Source organism: Pelophylax lessonae (genome assembly GCF_965119305.1).
Source record: "Pelophylax lessonae genome assembly, chromosome: 6".
Lineage (NCBI taxonomy): Eukaryota > Metazoa > Chordata > Amphibia > Anura > Ranidae > Pelophylax > Pelophylax lessonae.
In genome coordinates, this window is record NC_138773.1 from 84,587,600 (window position 1) to 84,606,578 (window position 18,979).

An 18,979-nucleotide genomic window follows, 5' to 3' on the forward strand; every position below is an offset into this window, starting at 1 on the left:
CCTGGGACCCTATTAGATCAGCAGCAGGGGCCAGGTGCAAAAAGGGGACTATTTACTCACTTTTGGGAGCAGGAAGAGTAATCCTCTGCACCAAGGCTTCTGATATTTAAAGCAGAGCTCCACCTAAAAGGGGAAGTTCTGCTTTAAGACACCCCCCCCCCCCACGCTCCACTTAACTTAGCATGTCATTTTGAAGGTGGGGGAGGGCTGGTTCCTTATATTGATTTTGATTTGAGCAGAGGTTCTCCTTCCCCGCTCCCTCGCTGCAGTCTTTTGGGACATGTCACAGGTCCCAGAGAACTACAAGACCATCCACAAAGCACAGCGTGATTTGTGCATGTGCAGTGGGCAGCAAGCTGTGAAGCCAAAAGTCACATATCCGCCTGCCCACAGTTAGGATGCCAGCACCGGGAACCCGGAGGCTAGTAAAGAACTAGCCCTGATGAGGACGGCGCTTGATGGCTGGACAGGTAGGCGTCCATTTATTAAAAGTCAGCAGCTATAGTATTTGTAGCTGCTGACTTTAAATTTAAATTTTTTTTAAACAGACAGGATAACCACTTTAAAATAATATGATTGTAAAGTCTCGTTTGTTTTCTTTAAAAATATCAAACATGTTATACTAACCTCCTTTGTGCAGTGGTTTTGCACAGGGTGGCCAGAATCCTCCTCTTCTCTGGTCCCTCGCTGACTCACCTGGCCCCTCCCTCCTGTCAAGTGGACCCACAGCAAGCAGCATGCTATGGGGGCACCTGAGCCGAGCCATCCATGCAGTCACAGAGCCGCGGTTCTGACTTTGATTTACAGCAGTGAAGTCAATGGCACCGCTGCTGTGTCTCAGCCAACCAGGGGGGGAGAGTCCTGGACGGTCAAGGCACTCCTGCACATTGCTGGAGGAAGATAAGGTTCAGATAAGTATTAGGGCGGCTGAGGGGTAAGGGGGCTGTTGCACACACACATAGAATGCATTAAGATAAAAAACCTTCTGCCTTTACAAGCACTTTAGGCTCTGACCTCTTATTTTAAATAATGTGTTGGAGTCACGGAATGAAGAATTACTTTGCCTGCTCCAAAATCCAAAAAAATAAGTAAATGGTCTCCTCTCTGTTTCAGGCCCTTTAGAACCCCACACAAAAAAAAGACCCTCATTGTAAATCCATCGTCAGTCACACTGTCCACCACCCGCTGACTCCCCAAGCTGTCATCACCTATATAGGGGAATAGCAGGGATAGTGACAACACCAAATTCCATGACCAAATATGACCAGTGAGCATACTTGGGCAGGAATGCCACTGATATCCCCTCCCCTTTGCTTACATGGCAGGGGATTCCCGGTTATGTAAAACAAAGTACCAGTGACGTCAGGGGTTGCTAGGAATGAGGCAATACACATATATAGCAAAATCCTGTAAAAAAATTTGGTAAGGATTAGTGATCGACCGAGATCGTTTTTTTATTGCCGATACCAATATTTTGGTAATCGCATATCGGTATCGGCCGATATTGGCCCACATTTTCGTACATTTTTTCTTGACAGGTACTCTTGTGGAGGTATCTGGGGTCTAAAATAACCCAAACCCCTCCTCTGCAATTAAAAGCATTCAAAAAGCCAAGTTTGGCTGTTTTGAATGCTGTAAAAGCCGTGGAAGGCGGTGGGAGGGGGGGGGGGGACGTCTTCTCAGCCGCATCGGTTGTCATTACAAGACAGCTGACCGTAGGCTATGGACGCCGGTACCGGGGTGATGCCTCTAGCTGTAGACATCAGTCCGGTACAAGCACTTTTCCGAAATATCGGCAATATCGGTCACCTCAGGGGCCGATTCCGATATATCGGGGAATGTGCATATCGGCCCCCGATATATCGGCTTTGCCGATTATCGGTTGATCCCTAGTAAGGATATCAACAATCTACATATAAACGACCCCTCTTTAGGAAAGTACAGTGTCCTCTTCCACGTCAAGCCTGGAGGCCATAAAAAAAATTGACAAATCATTTTAAAACCCTAAAAAAATAATGATGCCAGCAGAAATTCTAAACATTCAAAATTCCAAACTTAAACTTGATACACACTTATCTCAAAATTCTTTGAATGTATAAACACTGGTAGATTAGATGTACCATTGCTCTTACAGGACTTTAGATAGCAAGGAAAGGTTTTCATTGCAATACATAAATCGACTCATATAAAATGCCATCTGAATCCTGTGACATTTCCAAACTGTACAATAGCAGAGCTTTTCTGTTGATGGTAATTTTTCTACCCTAGGCAGTAGGCACACATTAATCATTCAGCTTCCACTCATTTGCTATAGCCTATATATTTTTAACTTTAAAAAGGACATTCACAATGCACTATTTTAAGCTTCATTGCTTAAATATAGCATTCACAAAGAGTACAGTTCTACAGCCTGCAGCGAAAAAATAAATGAGTTGGTCCTAAAGTAGTATGGTCATGGCACAAGGATGGGGAGCTCTGGCACAGATATTGAAGTGGGACTATGCCAACGCTTTACTTTTTGTTTTTTCAAGGTCCTTTCACACAAGGGTGCCAGTGTTGGTACTCACCTCATTACTGTCAGCCTGTGTTGGTGCCCTGAGATGATGAAATGGTGTCAGAAGGCTTAAAGAAGAATTCTGTCTCGTTGCTATTATTCCTGGAGTGGATTTGCAGGTTCTGTAGCCACTGTGAAAATAAATGTAGATAATATGTACATTGTAGATCTACTGTTATATAATCTATCGTATAATGCTAGATTATGCACCCTTACATGTAAATGTGGTTGGGTGTTGCTTGTGACTTTCACTTAGGGTTGCACAGATACTGTTTTTTTTTACCAGCGAGTACAAGTACCGATGCCTTTGCAGTGCGATTTGAGCCCATACAAAATGAATGGGCTCAAAATGCACTTCAAATAATCTCATGTGATTTGAACAGGAATGCAGTGGGATTTCTGTCCAAATTGCATGCATTTTCCCCCACTACTCCTGTGTGGTCCCAATATAGAAAGACAGGGAGGCACCATCTAATTAGTGTAGCAATGGGAAAACAAACAGTTATTAAAAACTGTTATCACAACTCATGTTAAAAGTACGAAATATATCTTGCATGTCAAATCCAAAACCACGGCTGCTTGCGGTGCTTACAGGGCTGGAGGAGATGTAGGAAGTTCCAGGACACCTATGGATATAGGGTGGAAGTGATGTCTGACTTTACATCTTCGCCACCGATACATCTCCTCGACCCCTGTAAGCACCACAAGCGACTGTGATTTTGGATTTGATATGCAAGATATACAGTATTATAAACTTTTACCATGTGAGTTGTGATAAAAAAATTTTATAAACTGGTTGTCCATTGCTACACTTTTTAGATGGCCCTCTCCTGTCTTTCTATACTGGAATCGCACAGGAGTGGTGTTGGAAACCACATGCAATTCGGTCAGGAATCGCACCGCATTCCTGTTCAAATCACATGCAATTCTTAGCAGTACAATTTGAGCACATTCATTTTGTATGGGCTCAAATTGCACCGCAAAGGTATCGGTTTTGGGTATAGGGAGCATTTGCAAAAGTACACGCAACCCCATGGTAATATAGCAGTAGGAAAAAAGTTTCAGAGTGATACCAAAATGACTGCAATGTCAAAGATCAACATATATTCAGATAGCATAAAACAGTGTTTAAAGCAGGGGTCCTCAAACTATGGCCTTCCAGTTGTTCAGAAACTACAATTCCCATCATGCCTAGTCAAGCAGCTGAAGGTGCAGCAGAAGCGAAGGGCCACCATGACTGGGTTTGACAAAATAGGCGAGAGTGAACTAAGGGGTTAATGATAATAAGGGCTAAAGGAAAAATAGAGGACTTACCTTATTGGTGGAGGACATGGTGGGGTAGGGTGTGGTCCCAGGGGTCTTCTGGTGGGACATGCTGCTTGTAGCATCAGTTTAACAGGGGGACAGCGTAGAACAAGATTCTCCCACCCCCTTTTTTAATTGTTATCTTGGGTTTCCTTTTAGGGAGTAGGATGATAATAGTGTTGTCATATCAGCAGGCAGAGGTCCCTGGGTATTTGAAGGCAAGGGATGGTTACGTTCTTTGGTGAACGAGGGTCTGGGCCCATCTTCAGAATGGGGGTACCTGCCCTAATAAGTGTCCGAAGTAATATGGAAGTGGTTAAGCTGGCTGTATCGGCTGGAGTATGGATAAACGTTTGTCCCCGAGCCGGGGTAATTGCGGCTGGGGGCCCCTGCTGATGCAAGTTGGTGCCAGATACAGCCGGTTGGTCATTCAAGGGTGCCTTCAAAAATCTTCAGACCTATTAGAAGAGCAGGTAGCTATATCAGGCTGTTTATGTTCTGTTATGTTTTTTTTTAAGAAAAGAATGTTATATTATGTAATGAAGAGATTTGTTATTTATGGTTGTTTAATTCAAGGGGCTGCTATGGCCAGTAAAACCCAAAATAAAGATGTATTGATCTGAAGCTATTTTATGTCGGGTAAAATGGTTGAAGGAAAATGGCGGTTGTTGGGTAGCGTCATGGCAGCCGTAACATTAGGCAATACCCCAGTCATGTCTGTGAATGTCAGAGTTTTACAATGCCGCATGAGATATGTAGTTCCGCAAAAGCTGGAGGGCCGTAGTTTGAGGATCCCAGGTTTAAAGTATAACTAAAGGGAATACTTTTTAAATTTAGATAGAGTAGAGAGGGATTAGAATGCTTGTCAGTTTTTATTGCTGTCTGTGCCCCTGCTTAGGAGATTCACCCTCTCTATTTGTCCTGTTTACCATTATCATTGAAAGTGAAAGAAAAAGAAAATCACAAATTTTGGGTTGTCCCCAGAAGTGTAAAAGAGGGAAAAATCTTCCAATGGGGACACCAGTTCTGGTGATCTGGGGATCTTAAAGGAATTCCCTTAATTGCAGGGATTTCCTCTTACTTCCTGTTTGGTTATAGGACAGGAAGTGAATGGAAATCTCCGCATTGGAACATGGGTTATAATCCTTCCTCATTCTTTCTAAAATTAATAAAAAGTTTTGCCTATAGTTCTATTTTAAGGGTGACTGTTCTGTTTCTTCATACATAGAGGGCTTTGTGATTTTGTCCCCAGACTACCTCATTAAAATATAAGTATTTCACTTAATAAAAGGGGAACGGTCTTGTATTTTTCTGCCCAAATAAACAGTCTTTGAGCTTTTAAATTCTATTAATGCTCACAACTGAAATGTATTGATGGTATGTTTATATTAGAAATATAGGCTTATTTTGCAGAGATGTAATAGGTACAATTTATAGGTAAAAGGATACTGTGAATATTTGTCTCCTGACTAGTAGGCGTCTTAGGGTTTATTTGCTAAAGCTAGAGAGGGCAAAATTAGTCGCAATTCTGCAGAGAAACCAATCAGCTTCCAGGTTTTATTGCTAAAGCTTAATTAAACAAGCTGAGGTTAGAAGCTGATTGGTTTCTCTGCAGAATTGTGACTAATTTTGCCGTCTCTAGCTTTAGTAAATAAAACCCCTTGTGACAAGCAGGAATTCAGTAATCAGAGTAATCAGTACATTTCCTGTTGGGACAGTGTCAAGGAGCACATGCTGATCAAACTGAATTTCTGCGTTACATTTAAGAAAACAAAGAAATGTTCACCGTTGCACTACCTGTCTAAATCAGGACTTAAAGAAAGGGTTAATCTTGTGTGGGTTGCATTGTTCTTCCGATTGTCAGTGATTGGTCTATCATTCTGTTCAATGTCCAGATGCAGACGAACACCCCCAAATGTCTCAGGTTCAACTCCATTTTCTAAGATATCATTCTGGAAAGATGAAACATTTCTGTTATTTTTCAGAATACAATAAGGCATGCTAATATTAAAAATCACTAAAGCCATTTAGACATAAACATTTGCAATTTAAATTTCAAATGAAATGTTCAAGGGGAGGACTGTGATGATATGTGGGAACAGCCTTTCAAGTATCTAGTGTTGCAAGGGACTGACTGATCCAATTTAAATTCCTTCATTGGATCTATTACACACCAGCTAGAATAGCAAATAGACATGTGCATAACGAAAAAATTTGTTTAGTTTAGTTTAGATTGTTAAAGCGTAGTTCCACCTAAAAAAAAAAAATGACATAAAAATACCCCCGGGACAGTCAGGGCTAGTGCATTCCACAATGGATAGCCTCTGTACTGTCCCGGGTTGCACTTACCTGCAAGGAGAAATACTTACCTTGAAAATGTATTGTCTAGTGCTGCCATCTCAGGTGTGGGCAGCTTGAAGCCAGTGCGATCCTCTTCTGCGTCCTCTTCCGTCCTCTTCGGCCCCACGTTGCACTGCACCGGCCCCGCCGTCACTTCCGGTGCGTGCGCCTCATCCCTCCACAGCTTCTGGGCATGCCCAGAAGCTGTTTAGAAGGGAATGACGCGCGCGCACCGGAACTGACGTCGGGGCCGGTGCAGGCGCATTGATTCCTGGGAGCGATGACGTTCAGCTCCCAGGAATCATTGCAAGCCAGGAAGTGACGACGGGCCGTGGCTGCCGAGGGGAGGAAGAGGAAGTAAGGTATGTATATTTTCTTCTAATCCAAGGTAAGTAAAAATAAAAAAAAATGCGATTATCCATTTCTTTTTAAGGTGACACGGACCAAGAAGATGGACAGAAGTGTCATTTTAGGGTGGAACTCCACTTTAATCTAGTTCTTTAGTTTCATTAAATTTAGTTGATTCGTTCAATTCGTATTCGGGATTCATATTCTGAATTTGTATTCAGAGTTCGTTCTATGTATTTTTCAAATTTTCTTCAAATTTACCGATTTTTTTCTTGATTCTAAAAGTTCAAATTGATACATTTCCAATTGGTCGAATCGAAAATGTTCAATTTTTTTTCAATTCAAATCTGGCATTTACTCTTAAGGACTAGTTAGATTGCTTTCATGACATATGGTCGGGGTGGATGTATTGCTCTTAAATGCACCAGTTCCTTAATAGCATCTACCCCCCTGGAATCCCACACTGACCACAATAGACAACAAAGACGCGCAAGCAGTACTAGATATGATAATGGCATCCATGACCTCATAGATTATAACCAACCTAGCTTGCATATATCTTCTTGTGTGTGCACTGAGGTGTTACCCACAACTTCTCGTCCACCCTTTTTCCCCATTTTTCTGTTTTCTTTGCCTTTCTTATTTGAACGTTCTCTCCCATTTTTTGCTAAATATTACTGTTTAGAGGTCCATGGTCAACATTTTATAATGTTATATATGCTGACAGACTCTTGAATGGGCATGAGGACATAGTTCTGGATGTGCCAAACCAGTAAATAGGTTTGATTTCGATGAGGGTTACACTCTATTTGGCCTAGGAGCACAATCTGTTAGTTATGCAATCTACCTTGCATTGATATGTTTAAATGATCAGTGATTGGACGTGTATTTCTTTTCTCATTGCATACTTTCGTTTTGTACAAACTTTGCATAAATAAATAAAGATTATATAAAAAATAATAGGTTTATTCAAAATGTTAGAAGTGTTCTAAATAATAAATGTAATATCTTACTTTCAACATTTTACTATGTACATTACTTTGCAGAAGTTTAAGCCAGCTGAGAAAAAATAATGTCAAGTACAAATGCTTTTAAATATTTATATTTACTGGTTTCTTTTTATCAATTTTACACTTGCAAAGTGAACGAACAAAAGAAAAATCTTCATCAAATGATTGCAATGACTCTTTAAAGCGGAGTTCCGGCCTCAAACACCTTTTTTAACTAAAAATACCCCTATAATACTATTCCATCGCCCTTTACAGAACCGCTATTCTCATACTTACAAGGTGTACAGTATTGGATTTTAGTCAAAATCTTACTTTTAAAAACGCTGTCTGAGCGTGGACATTTTGGATGTGGGCATCTGAGGCCACAGTGTAATCTGCTGTGTCCTTCTTCCTGATTCCAGGGAGTGTTCTGGGAGTTCTTCCTGATTCCAGCCTCCTGGGAGTGATGACAAACAGCTCCCAGGATGCAATGCAAAGGCGGAAGTGACGTCAGTGTCCGTGGCCACAGAGGGGGGAGAAGGAGGAAGTACAATCAATAATGCCCTGAAAATAAGGTAAGGGACTCCCGAAAAAAATAAAAAATGCCCAATTGTTGATCAGCATGGCGAGCACTCCAGGAATCACTAAAGTTGCAAAATAAGCCGGAACTCCACTTTAAATCACCTTTGGCTTAAAGGAGTTGTAAAGGCAGAAGGTATTTTATCTTAATGCATTCTATGCATTAAGATAAAAAGCCTTCTGTATGTAGTAGCCCCCCTCAGCCCCCTAATACTTACCCGAGCCCAATCTCTATCCAGCGATGTCCACGAGTCCCTCGGCCGTCCGGGACTCTCCCTCCTCATTGGCTGAGGTACAGCAGTGGCGCCATTGGCTCACGCTGCTGTCAATCAAAGTCAAAGTCAGTTAGCAAATCAGGAGAGGGGGCGGGGCCAAACTGCAGCTCTGTGTCTGAATGCTTTTCCGCAGCTGCTTGCTGTGGGGGAACTCAACATGATGGAGGGGCCAGGAGCAGCAAAGAAGGACCCGAGAAGAGGAGAATCCGGGCTGCTCTGTGCAAAACCAACTGCAAAGAGGAGGCGTGCATAACATGTTTGTTATTTTAAAAAAAAAATGCAAGACTTTACAATCTTAAAAAAAAACAGCATTATTTCGAAATGGTACATCAATAACTCACACAGTCTTTGATTTCAACAATATGTTTACAGTTTGAATTTAAATAGAATTCTAAGTAAAATTTGAGTCAAATTTCAATTCCCATTTCAGACAAATTTGTTTAGTTATTCTGAGAATTCGGTAACATTCGTCTATACTATAATTTGGGGATTCTGATATATCAGAATCTCTGAATAACGAAAAATTTGCCTGAATATTTATGCAGAACAAAATGTTTCTAATAGCAAACATATATCTTACCTCCTCTGCTAAGTGCTGGTGATGTGCATACTTCCCTGCAAACTTTGAACACATTTTTTGGAAATGTCAGCTGATTCACAATTTCTGGTCAGAAGTTACTTCTTACATCGTTGAGGTACTAATTGTTCACATCCCTATGTCAGTCCAGGTCTGTCTCCTCGGTCTGGTCGGTGGAGGATGTGGTATCCTCTAAAGCCCATAGAACCTTACTCAGTATTCTATTATTCCATGGTGCCATTCTACAGGGCCAACTACATTTCTCGAGGTTGTGAGAATAAATTTGATAAGGTGTGGCAGGCTTGGTTAGCTACATCCTCCACTACCAGGTGAGGGTAAATGGTAAATTCAGGACAAACTTCATTTTGACACCAAATACCTTTGGGAGTTCGGTAGTTGGAGGGCTTTGGTAGAGTAATTGGATATCAGGATAGTCAAACTTTTATGATGGTTTAAACCTTGTCTTTCTTCAAGGTTCAAAGTAATACTTGTAATCTCCTTTTTCTTGACTTGATTGGGTTATCTGACATACTGTGACATTATGTAGCCTGGTTATTATTGGTGCACTCATTATCCCGTTACAGGTGTCTGGGGTTGAGCTGGTGGTTGGGGGGTGGTAGGGTAGTTGGGGTTTAGACTAGGTAGTTGATTCCGGTTATATAGCCAGTAGGTTGTTTTTCTTTCTGTAATTGCTGTTTTGGCCATGCAAGGCCTGTTATTGTGGCATCTGTCTTTTGGCTGCCAATACAATGTTCTTGCACTTTATAAACTTTAAATAAAAATAATTAAAAAAAAAAAATATGTCAAATTAAGTTATATGTAATATCTCCCCCAATTCCTTCATATCATAAGTGAATTGTGAATATCACACCTTAGATCAGAGCTTACCCTCCTATCAGGTGACTGTGTTCTGCTATGTGCAATCCTAGTTGCAGCACCATACAGGTACTGGCTGCTTTTCTTTACTTTAATGGACTGTCCATTGAATAGGATAATCAGCTGTTACAGCAAACCTGTATAGGTAATAAAAGCAATCAATGCCCGCAAGGGGGGGGGGGGGGGGGTAAGAACTTGTCCAGGGTCTAGTATTTGTTGTTCACATGTGGTGAGAAAGTAAAGGGGGGGGGGTTGTACACATAATTGTAGATTCTGACATAAGGTGCTCACATGTATGCGATACGGGAAACCTTCAAATCCACTGCGGGTTTCCGCATTGCATTCAAAACGCAGGCAGTTCACACTGCCATATGCGAACCGCTGGGGGTGTCAATACAAAGTTAACAACACCCCCAGATCAGTTTGCATATCACAGTGCGAACTGTCAGTTTGGACATGAATCGGATCGCATAGGTGTGAACCACCATGCGATCCGATTCTGCTGCAGACCCAAAAAGGGTCCTGTGCGTGTTGTGTCCGAATGCGAGGAAAATTCAGCCATACAATCTGTATGGCTGAATTTGCATCGCGCAGACATCGCATGTGATTTTCAAAGCAGTGCACTTTAAATCAAATGCGATGTCTGTAATCACACTGATGTGAACCGGGACTGATTCTTTGCCCCAGATCCCATGCGCTGCAATTTCTCTTATCTGTTAGTATTCAAGTCACCCAAAAGAGGATCAAGGACTTTCTGCAGGGGACAATATGGAATTAAAGGCAAGTACTGCACAAAAAAGATTTTTTATTATCTAATTATTATAAATTTTTTACTTTTTTATAATCTGGGGTTGGGATGTAGCCAAGCACAATTCTTAATGATGAGTACTGTACATTTAGGGTTTGGACTACAGTTCTATAATCACAACCTATTCAATAATATTTTTCGGCAGGCCTAAGCAATTTTCATCCTATTTTCACTGTAACAGCATTGTTTAAGTGGCCGTCTGAGTATATTAACATGTTACATATTGCTCAACAGGGAAAAATACCGGATAATTGTAATGCGCCTTGTGAGCAATATAAACATAATATATATAATTTGAGAAATTGAACCACACTTAGCCTTATACAATGCTAGCTCTTAAAAACATTTTACAAGTTTGCCCAATTTTTGCTGAAAATGTATATTTGTGCACATTCAGTAGGTTTGGTTTAGATTTAGGCTAAGGGCTCTTTTACACGGCCGCTCCGTGTGAGAGCTCCGCTGCGGTCCTTTTTTTTTTTTTTTCCACGGAGCGGATGACATTTCTGTCATCCGCTCCGTATGCCCGCATATCATCCCATCCGTTTGCGGATGATATGCGGACATAATGTAAGTCTATGGGGGTTTGCGGATGTCAGCGGATGACACCGCTGACATCCGATTTTCCCTCCTTTCCGTTTTTTGAACGGAACAAAAATAGGGTTTTGTTCAGTTCCAAAAAACGGAACAGAACTGAGAGGAAGAAAATCGGATGTCAGCGGATGGTATTCCGCTGACATCCGCAATGCCATAGACTTACATTATGTCCGCAAATCATCCGCAAAAAAATAGGATGATTTGCGGACATACGGAGCGCCCGTGTGAAAGGGCCCTAAGCAGTGGCGGTTTTAGGCACGGGCGAACGGGGCGGCATTTTTTCATAACACGTGGGGGGCGGCATGCCCGGGCCGCGGACCGGTACCGGTCTGTGGATCAAATGGTACCGGACCGCCCGAGCCCCGTTCGGCCATGCCTAAAACCGCCGCAGCCGAGCCGAGCCGAGCCGAGGAGCAGAGCATTGCTCCCCCCCGTGCCCACCCATTGTGTGACAATAGCGAATGAAAATTCGCTATTGTTACACTGATCCTCCTCTTGGCCAATCAGGGAGCGGGTCCTCCCGCTTCCTGATTGGCCGAAAGGCAAACCCCACGCGCCATTGGCCGAGGAGGAGGCGCCGCGGGAGGACTGAAGAGACGTGAAGAGAAGTGAGGTAAGTGCACGGACGGGTCTCGTGGGGGGGGGGGAACGCTGGCGCTCTGCATTGAAAAGTGGCACTCTGGCATGGCATCTCTACATTGAAAGGGGGCAATGCTGAGGCGCTCTGCATTAAAGGGGACAATGCTGTGGCATCTCTACATTGAAAGGGGGCATTGCTGTGGCGCTCTGCATTAAAGGGGGCATTGCTGTGGCGCTCTGCATTAAAAGGGGCATTGCTGTGGTGCTCTGCCTTAAAGGGGGCATTGCTGTGGCGCTCTGCATTAAAGGGGGCATTGCTGTGGCGCTCTGCATTAAAAGGGGCATTGCTGTGGTGCTCTGCATTAAAGGGGGCATTGCTGTGGCGCTCTGCATTAAAAGGGGCATTGCTGTGGCACTCTGCATTAAAGGGGGCATTCCTGTGGCGCTCTGCATTAAAGGGGGCATTGCTGTGGCGCTCTGCATTAAAGGGGGCAGTGCTGTGGCGCTCTGCATTGAAAGGGGGCATTGCTGTGGCGCTCTGCATTAAAGGGGGCATTGCTGTGGCGCTCTGCATTAAAGGGGGCAGTGCTGTGGCACTCTGCATTAAAGGGGGCATTGCTGTGGCGCTCTGCATTAAAGGGGGCAGTGCTGTGGTGCTCTGCATTAAAGGGGGCAGTGCTGTGGCGCTCTGCATTGAAAAGGGGCAATGCGTTTATTGGGGGCAACAATGCTGTGGCACTCTGCATTTATTGGGGGCAACAATGCTGTGGCACTCTGCATTTATTGGGGGCAACAATGCGGTGGCACTCTGCATTTATTGGGGGCAACAATGCGGTGGCACTCTGTATTTATTGGGGGCATTGCTGTGGCACTCTGCATTTATTGGGGGCATTGCTGTGGAACTCTGCATTTATTGGGGGCATTGCTGTGGCACTCTGCATTTATTGGGAGCAATGCTGTGGCACTCTGCATTTATTGGGGGCATTGCTGTGGCACTCTGCATTTATTGGGGGCATTGCTGTGGCACTCTGCATTTATTGGGGGCAATGCTGTGGCACTCTGCATTTATTGGGGGCAACAATGCTGTGGCACTCTGCTTTTATTGGGGGCAACAATGCTGTGGCACTCTGCATTTATTGGGGGCAATGCTGTGGCACTCTGCATTTATTGGGGGCAACAATTCTGTGGCACTCTGCTTTTATTGGGGGCAACAATGCTGTGGCACTCTGCATTTATTGGGGGCAATGCTGTGGGACTCTGCATTTATTGGGGGCAACAATGCTGTGGCACTCTGCTTTTATTGGGGGCAACAATGCTATGGCACTCTGCATTTATTGGGGGCATTGCTGTGGCACTCTGCATTTATTGGGGGCAATGCTGTGGCACTCTGCATTTATTGGGGGCAATGCTGTGGCACTCTGCATTTATTGGGGGCAACAATGCTGTGGCACTCTGCATTTATTGGGGGCAACAATGCTGTGGCACTCTGCTTTTATTGGGGGCAACAATGCTGTGGCACTCTGCATTTATTGGGGGCAACAATGCTGTGGCACTCTGCTTTTATTGGGGGCAACAATGCTGTGACACTCTGCATTTATTGGGGGCATTGCTGTGGCACTCTGCATTTATTGGGGGCAATGCTGTGGCACTCTGCATTTATTGTTATGTTGTCATGTTATTTTTTTTTTTTTTGGGGGGGGGTGCCGGGAGGGAGTCTTGCCCGGGGAGCAATTTAATGTAGAACCGCCACTGGCCCTAAGGGTCTGATGAAAAAAAATATACCTGAAGCCCACATTCATTTTTTTGTTTCTGGATATAGTAGGGAAGGGGGAAAATTCCCTTACAGGATTTTGCCATGTGTGTCCTATTGAGGAGATTTCCATTCACTTCCTGTGTTCTAATCTTATCCAAATGCTTTGTCACCAAGGTGAAGTGAATTTCGAGGACTGTTTTAGGTAACGAGACTGCAATGTTAAAGTGGGAGTTAACTCCCATGGATGATTTTAACCTATACGTAAGCCTATAGTAAGGCTTAACTATAGGTACAGTAAATATCTCCTAAACGTGTACCGTATAGGACAGTGAGGGTGAACCCTGGCACGCCAGATGTTTTGGAACTGCATTTCCCATGATGCTCATCAACTACACTGCAGAGTGCATGAGCATCATGGGAAATGTAGTTCCAAAACATCTGGGGTGCCAAGGTTCGCCATCACTGGCATAGGAGATATTTACATGTGAAGCTGCCGTTGACGTCGCCGACGCATTCGCTCTAAAGAAACGGCATACCCCTGCTGTTCCTTCAGAGCCCCGTGCGGTGAACAGTGGCTCCCACATGTGTGGGAGTGACATCATCGCAGCTTGACCAATCAAAGGACTGGAGCCCTGCCAGCCCGGAAGGAAGACTGTGTGAAGATGGAAGCCCTGTCAGTGGTGACATGGCACTGCTGGAGGGCTTAGTTTTTAGGTAAGTGTCACATAGGGTGCTAGCATGCAATGCATACTAGCCCATTATGACTTTGCCTTGCAGGTTTAAAAAAAAAAAAGCAGTTTACTACTGCTTAAAGGATAATCCCAGATTTCATTAGATGTTTGTAGACATGCGTATATATGTTTTTCAGATTATCCCTCTCTTGTTTTTGTAGGTCCAAGAACAAGTCATCCTTTATGTACTTAGATAGGGTTCTATTGAAATCTAAGATTTCAAGCAGGGAGTGTTCTGTCCTACTTACATGTGCCTTTTTGTTCTTGTAGTGAACTGTGAGAATAATCACTAGGACAAATAGAAAGCGCAATTTACTTATCTGACCTTGCCCATATATCAAATGATTAGCACAAAAGAGGTATACTTTAATCCTATTAAACCAAAAGTGAATCTAACCAGATGTTTTCGCTGTAATTCTTTACAACTGCTAATGTTTTTTTTAAAGGAAAATATACTGTCTTAAAAAAAAAATGATATAACATATTTAATTGTGTTTCACCTGGGTCTGATTTTCTAGAACTGATAACATTTAAATGTTTCTTCTTTGCAACCAAATGCATCTTCTTTTCAAGCAACACTCTGTATACAAACTTTCCATCCATCTGCTTATGTAATCAGCTTACCAATTTTCCCGTAAGCGTTCACAGAGTCAAAATCATTGACATGACATCCCCTGAAATAGGGTTTTTATCACTGGCAAAGGGACACTGGGGCTGCAGTTTTTCTCTTAGCAACATTGAGAATAATCATGTGATCCTAAAAAATACTCCTACTTAGCATGGTAATATCCACAGAACAGAAGAGATGGAGATCTATTGTAAAGTTTACTGAGGCTGGCCATAAACTATACAATTTTCTTGTACAATTTTCCTTTAGAAACCATATAATATGAGGTCAATCCTAACCACTTTGTATGCAATCAGGCAGGTCCTTGCACTACATAGTTGAAGGTAAATCTAAAGGAAATTGAATAAGAAAACTGTATAATGTATGGCCAGCGTTAGTCCTCCTAAGTAGATGGGTAACTCGGCACTCGTTAGACATCCTTAAATAGTTCCTGAAGTCATCAGGATTGTTCTCTTTCAATTCCCTCAATAGTGACATATGAGAGAACTGGTCACGATTCAGCAGCCACCTCTTGCACCATGCTCTCCTCCTCTTCATCTTCCCTTTCTGCTGCCTTTGGATAGCCAGGACTCCAAGACCAAGTATAGCAAAGGTCTCGGATGTTTCGATCTCCATCTTCCAAGATCGTTGTATAACGAAAAAGGTGATAAATCTCGAAGATTCTGAAAAAATCTGAGGCGCAGTTTCACGAATGATCTGAGAACAAAAGCCACGTCACATCCGGAAGAAGGAAGGCGTGGCCTCGGGGGTCACGCGTATACGTACTTACATCACACTCTACGAACAAAACGTCAAAAAAAAAAACAAATCGGACGAGAAATTTCGTGAACATTATGCACTGTCAACTAAAAATGGTTGTGAACGCGAGCATGAGAGAGAAAAATCGGAGGATATTTCATCCGATTTTCGTCAAGTGCGTACAGCCCTTAAGGGGTTGTATTGAGTTTAATTTTAAACTTTTTATTCTTCCTCAGTTGTACTTTACCTTAAATCTACTTGGAAGCAGAGACTTTTGCTCTTCCATCTGCTTTATTTTCACATGATCCATTTCAGGAAGATGTAAAAGCTCTGGATCATGGACCTTCTCATCTAAAATAAAAAAAAATAACAAAGACAGATGAGACAAGAAACAAATGCCAATGTAAACAGTGATAAACATATCCTAAGAGCTGATCCACATCCTGAAGTCATCTTTCCATGTGTGAATATTAATTTTAAAGGAGGGAACGTCTTTACTTCTATGGACACTACAGTGGTTTTTCAGAAATTCTAAAAATTCAGACTGAGGTTCATTTTGACTTGGTTCAGCTTTTCCCACAGAAAGAGGAAATCTGCCCAACAGGATCCCATACAGCAATAAAAACATAACCAAGGTCCCAACTCTTCCCACTTTTTCAAAACTAGAAGCAAACCTTCTGGTTAAGGTTACACTAGGGTAAAGCAAAGCATCCCTAATTAAACAAGATCTCCTCTCCAGTCTCCTCTTTACAGGTCTTTGCCCTTGTGCACTATAATGTTACGCTGTGGACTATGAAAGGCCCTCTGTAAACAACGTATGGGCCCAATATGATTTCTATTGCTTGGCCCATTAAAAGCATACATTATAACTAGGAGGATTTATTGCAATACCAGATTTCACAAGAAGGTGGCAGTACAGGTGACATCTACAACTCTGTGTGACAACAGCAGTGACAGTTCCCATTGTGCTGCCACCAATATGTGAAGAAAATACTCTCAGCTTCACCCTGCACAAAGATTTACCCTCTTAGGAGACCACATAAGTTGACTGCATTTAGAGCTCTCCTCTACCATCAAACAAAGAACATCAGCCAAGAGTCTTTTTATTAGAGCCAACAATATGATCCATTTAATGACCATTAACAGAACTTTGCTGGAACTCAAAAACCCAAAACTTTGTTAAGTATTTTCATTCTTGATCCATTTTTGTTTTTCTGTTGCATTATTGTGTCTTTTCTTCTTTTCTGTAAATAATTTGTATACATTGTTTTACTGTTTTTCTTATTAACTAATGTTTTAATAAAATATCTCTAATGCACTAAGGCAGAACTTAAAATGTTTTTTTTTGAAGAGTGCTAATAAATCATAAATCTCTGAAATATTCCAGAGAGGCCCTTAGTAATAAAATAAGAGCATGGATGGAGGGCCGGCATGACAGGGGTTAAAGGGTCTGAGAAACTGTAGGATTAGGTCTATATAAAAAACAAAAAAATAAATAATAATGAGACTCCAGTTAAAGGAAAGTTTTTGATTGGGTACAAGTCTGGGAGGGGGTGGAGCTGCAGGGGGTTGTGAGGCCAAGTAGGGTGTAGGGTCTCCAGTTGGAAGACGGACCAGCAAGGGAAAACTTCCCTCCTGCCTGCCCTGGTAATTTTTGCTTTTCTGGTAAGCAACTTATTGTTGGGTTGGGGGTTGCTGGGGATGACTGTTGTCAAGCAGCTGGTGGGGTGCAAGGTCCTTGTAGTAACTCCAGCTTGTTGTCCGAGTGCTTATTTAAGGGGTCGAAGGGTTTGACAGGTCAAAGTGGAAGGAGTCAAGACATCTTTAGTACCCTAGTCATGTCTGTCATGACAGTATGTATTACAGACATTTATTAAAAGTCATAGTTGCTATAGCAGATATTGTGAATGGTTGAGGTTTCCCATAAAACACCTGGGGGCAGCTGTTTAGTGTGTAAAAGGTTAACTGCGTAGTTAACAAAACCCAGTGTTAGGCTTGGTTCACACCTATGCATTTTTCGGTGCTTTTTGCAGAAATACACCACAGTTCATTTAACATGGTTTCCTACGGGACACACTCATATCTATGCTTTCTTCAGCCGCTGCATTTTTGGAAAGGGTCAGGGACTTTTTTAAACTCAAACCGCTGCTTTTTTGGTTCAATAGACTTCAATGGAGAAATTGCAGAACAACATGTACGCCTTTTTGCCGTGATTTTACCACGATTTTGCCACAAATTTCATTTTTTAATCTGTCCAACAACTAACTGGCCAAAAAAAAAAAGCATAGAAAATGCAAATCGTGGTATTAACGCAAAATGCCCAGCAAAAAGCACTGCAGAAACAGATCAAAAGCAAACTGCATAGATGTGAACTGAGAATTAATCACTCTGTCTGCTGGCATCTAGATTGTGGTCTGAGAGCTAGAAACTTTTTGTGCAGGGTGAGGCTAAGAGGGGTTAGTCACATATTGGTGGCAGCACAGTGGGATCTGACACTGCTGTTTCACTCCTGGTCCATGAAAATCCATGAGATGAATCATATGATATGTAAGGAATCAGGATCTGTATCAGGTAGTACACAAAGTAGTTCAAACTATTCAATAGAAGTTTGTTTGTTTTTGGGGAATGTCCTTTTGAAACACACAAGATCTTAAATAAAAGAAAAATAAATAAAATAGTGCACACCCACCTTCTTTAAAGAATTATGTCTCCTGCAAAATGACATGGCCACTTGGGAAAATCTGAAACCATTACCTATTAATGTTTGCTGCAGATGGATGATTTTCTCGCAGAGGGATCTGTAATGTTGGTAGCTCAGAATTACAAAGTCTTTCTGGTAGAGCAGGCTGTCCTTACACATGGACCTGGTTAGTAGTTCACTGTTAGAGACCTGCAGCTCATGTATTTTGTGCAGCAACCTAAACAACTCTCCTTGATCACTGCTGAACTCGTCAGGAATCTGCTTCTCCAGCTGGGATGCCTTAAATTTGGAATTTTCCCATTGTTCTTTCAGTGTTGTCTATGAAAGAGAAACATCATAAGAACTTCGGGAAGTCCGAGATACATTCAACATACCAGACATGGGAGTAAGTCACACATGTGCAAGTCACAAGCAAGTCTCAAGTCTTAACCTTCAAGTCTCAAGCAAGTCCCAAGTTACTGTGGCGAAAAGCAAGCAAGTCAAGTCGATTCCCTGCTAGAAGTCAAGCAAGTCAAGTCAAGTAATTTATTTTGGTCAAGTCACAAATCAAGTCAAAATACTGATCTACCCCAATTTTCACCTTTAAATCAGTTAAAAGTCAGTG

The 18,979-nt window shown here is 42.4% G+C and overlaps 1 protein-coding gene across 1 annotated transcript in view; it reads right to left on the reverse strand.

Annotated features, from left to right (window-relative positions):
* Window positions 1–18,979, reverse strand: part of LOC309558628 (kinesin-like protein KIF19) — a gene marked incomplete at its 5' end in the record, with an annotated part of 105,917 nt that overhangs the window by 15,005 nt on the left and 71,933 nt on the right. The window contains 4 exons of the mRNA XM_082261694.1: window positions 2,568–2,685; window positions 5,657–5,811; window positions 15,922–16,025; window positions 18,429–18,693. Coding sequence (XP_082117820.1) covers window positions 2,568–2,685; window positions 5,657–5,811; window positions 15,922–16,025; window positions 18,429–18,693 — 642 coding nt within the window. The remainder of the gene's footprint in view (window positions 1–2,567; window positions 2,686–5,656; window positions 5,812–15,921; window positions 16,026–18,428; window positions 18,694–18,979) is intronic.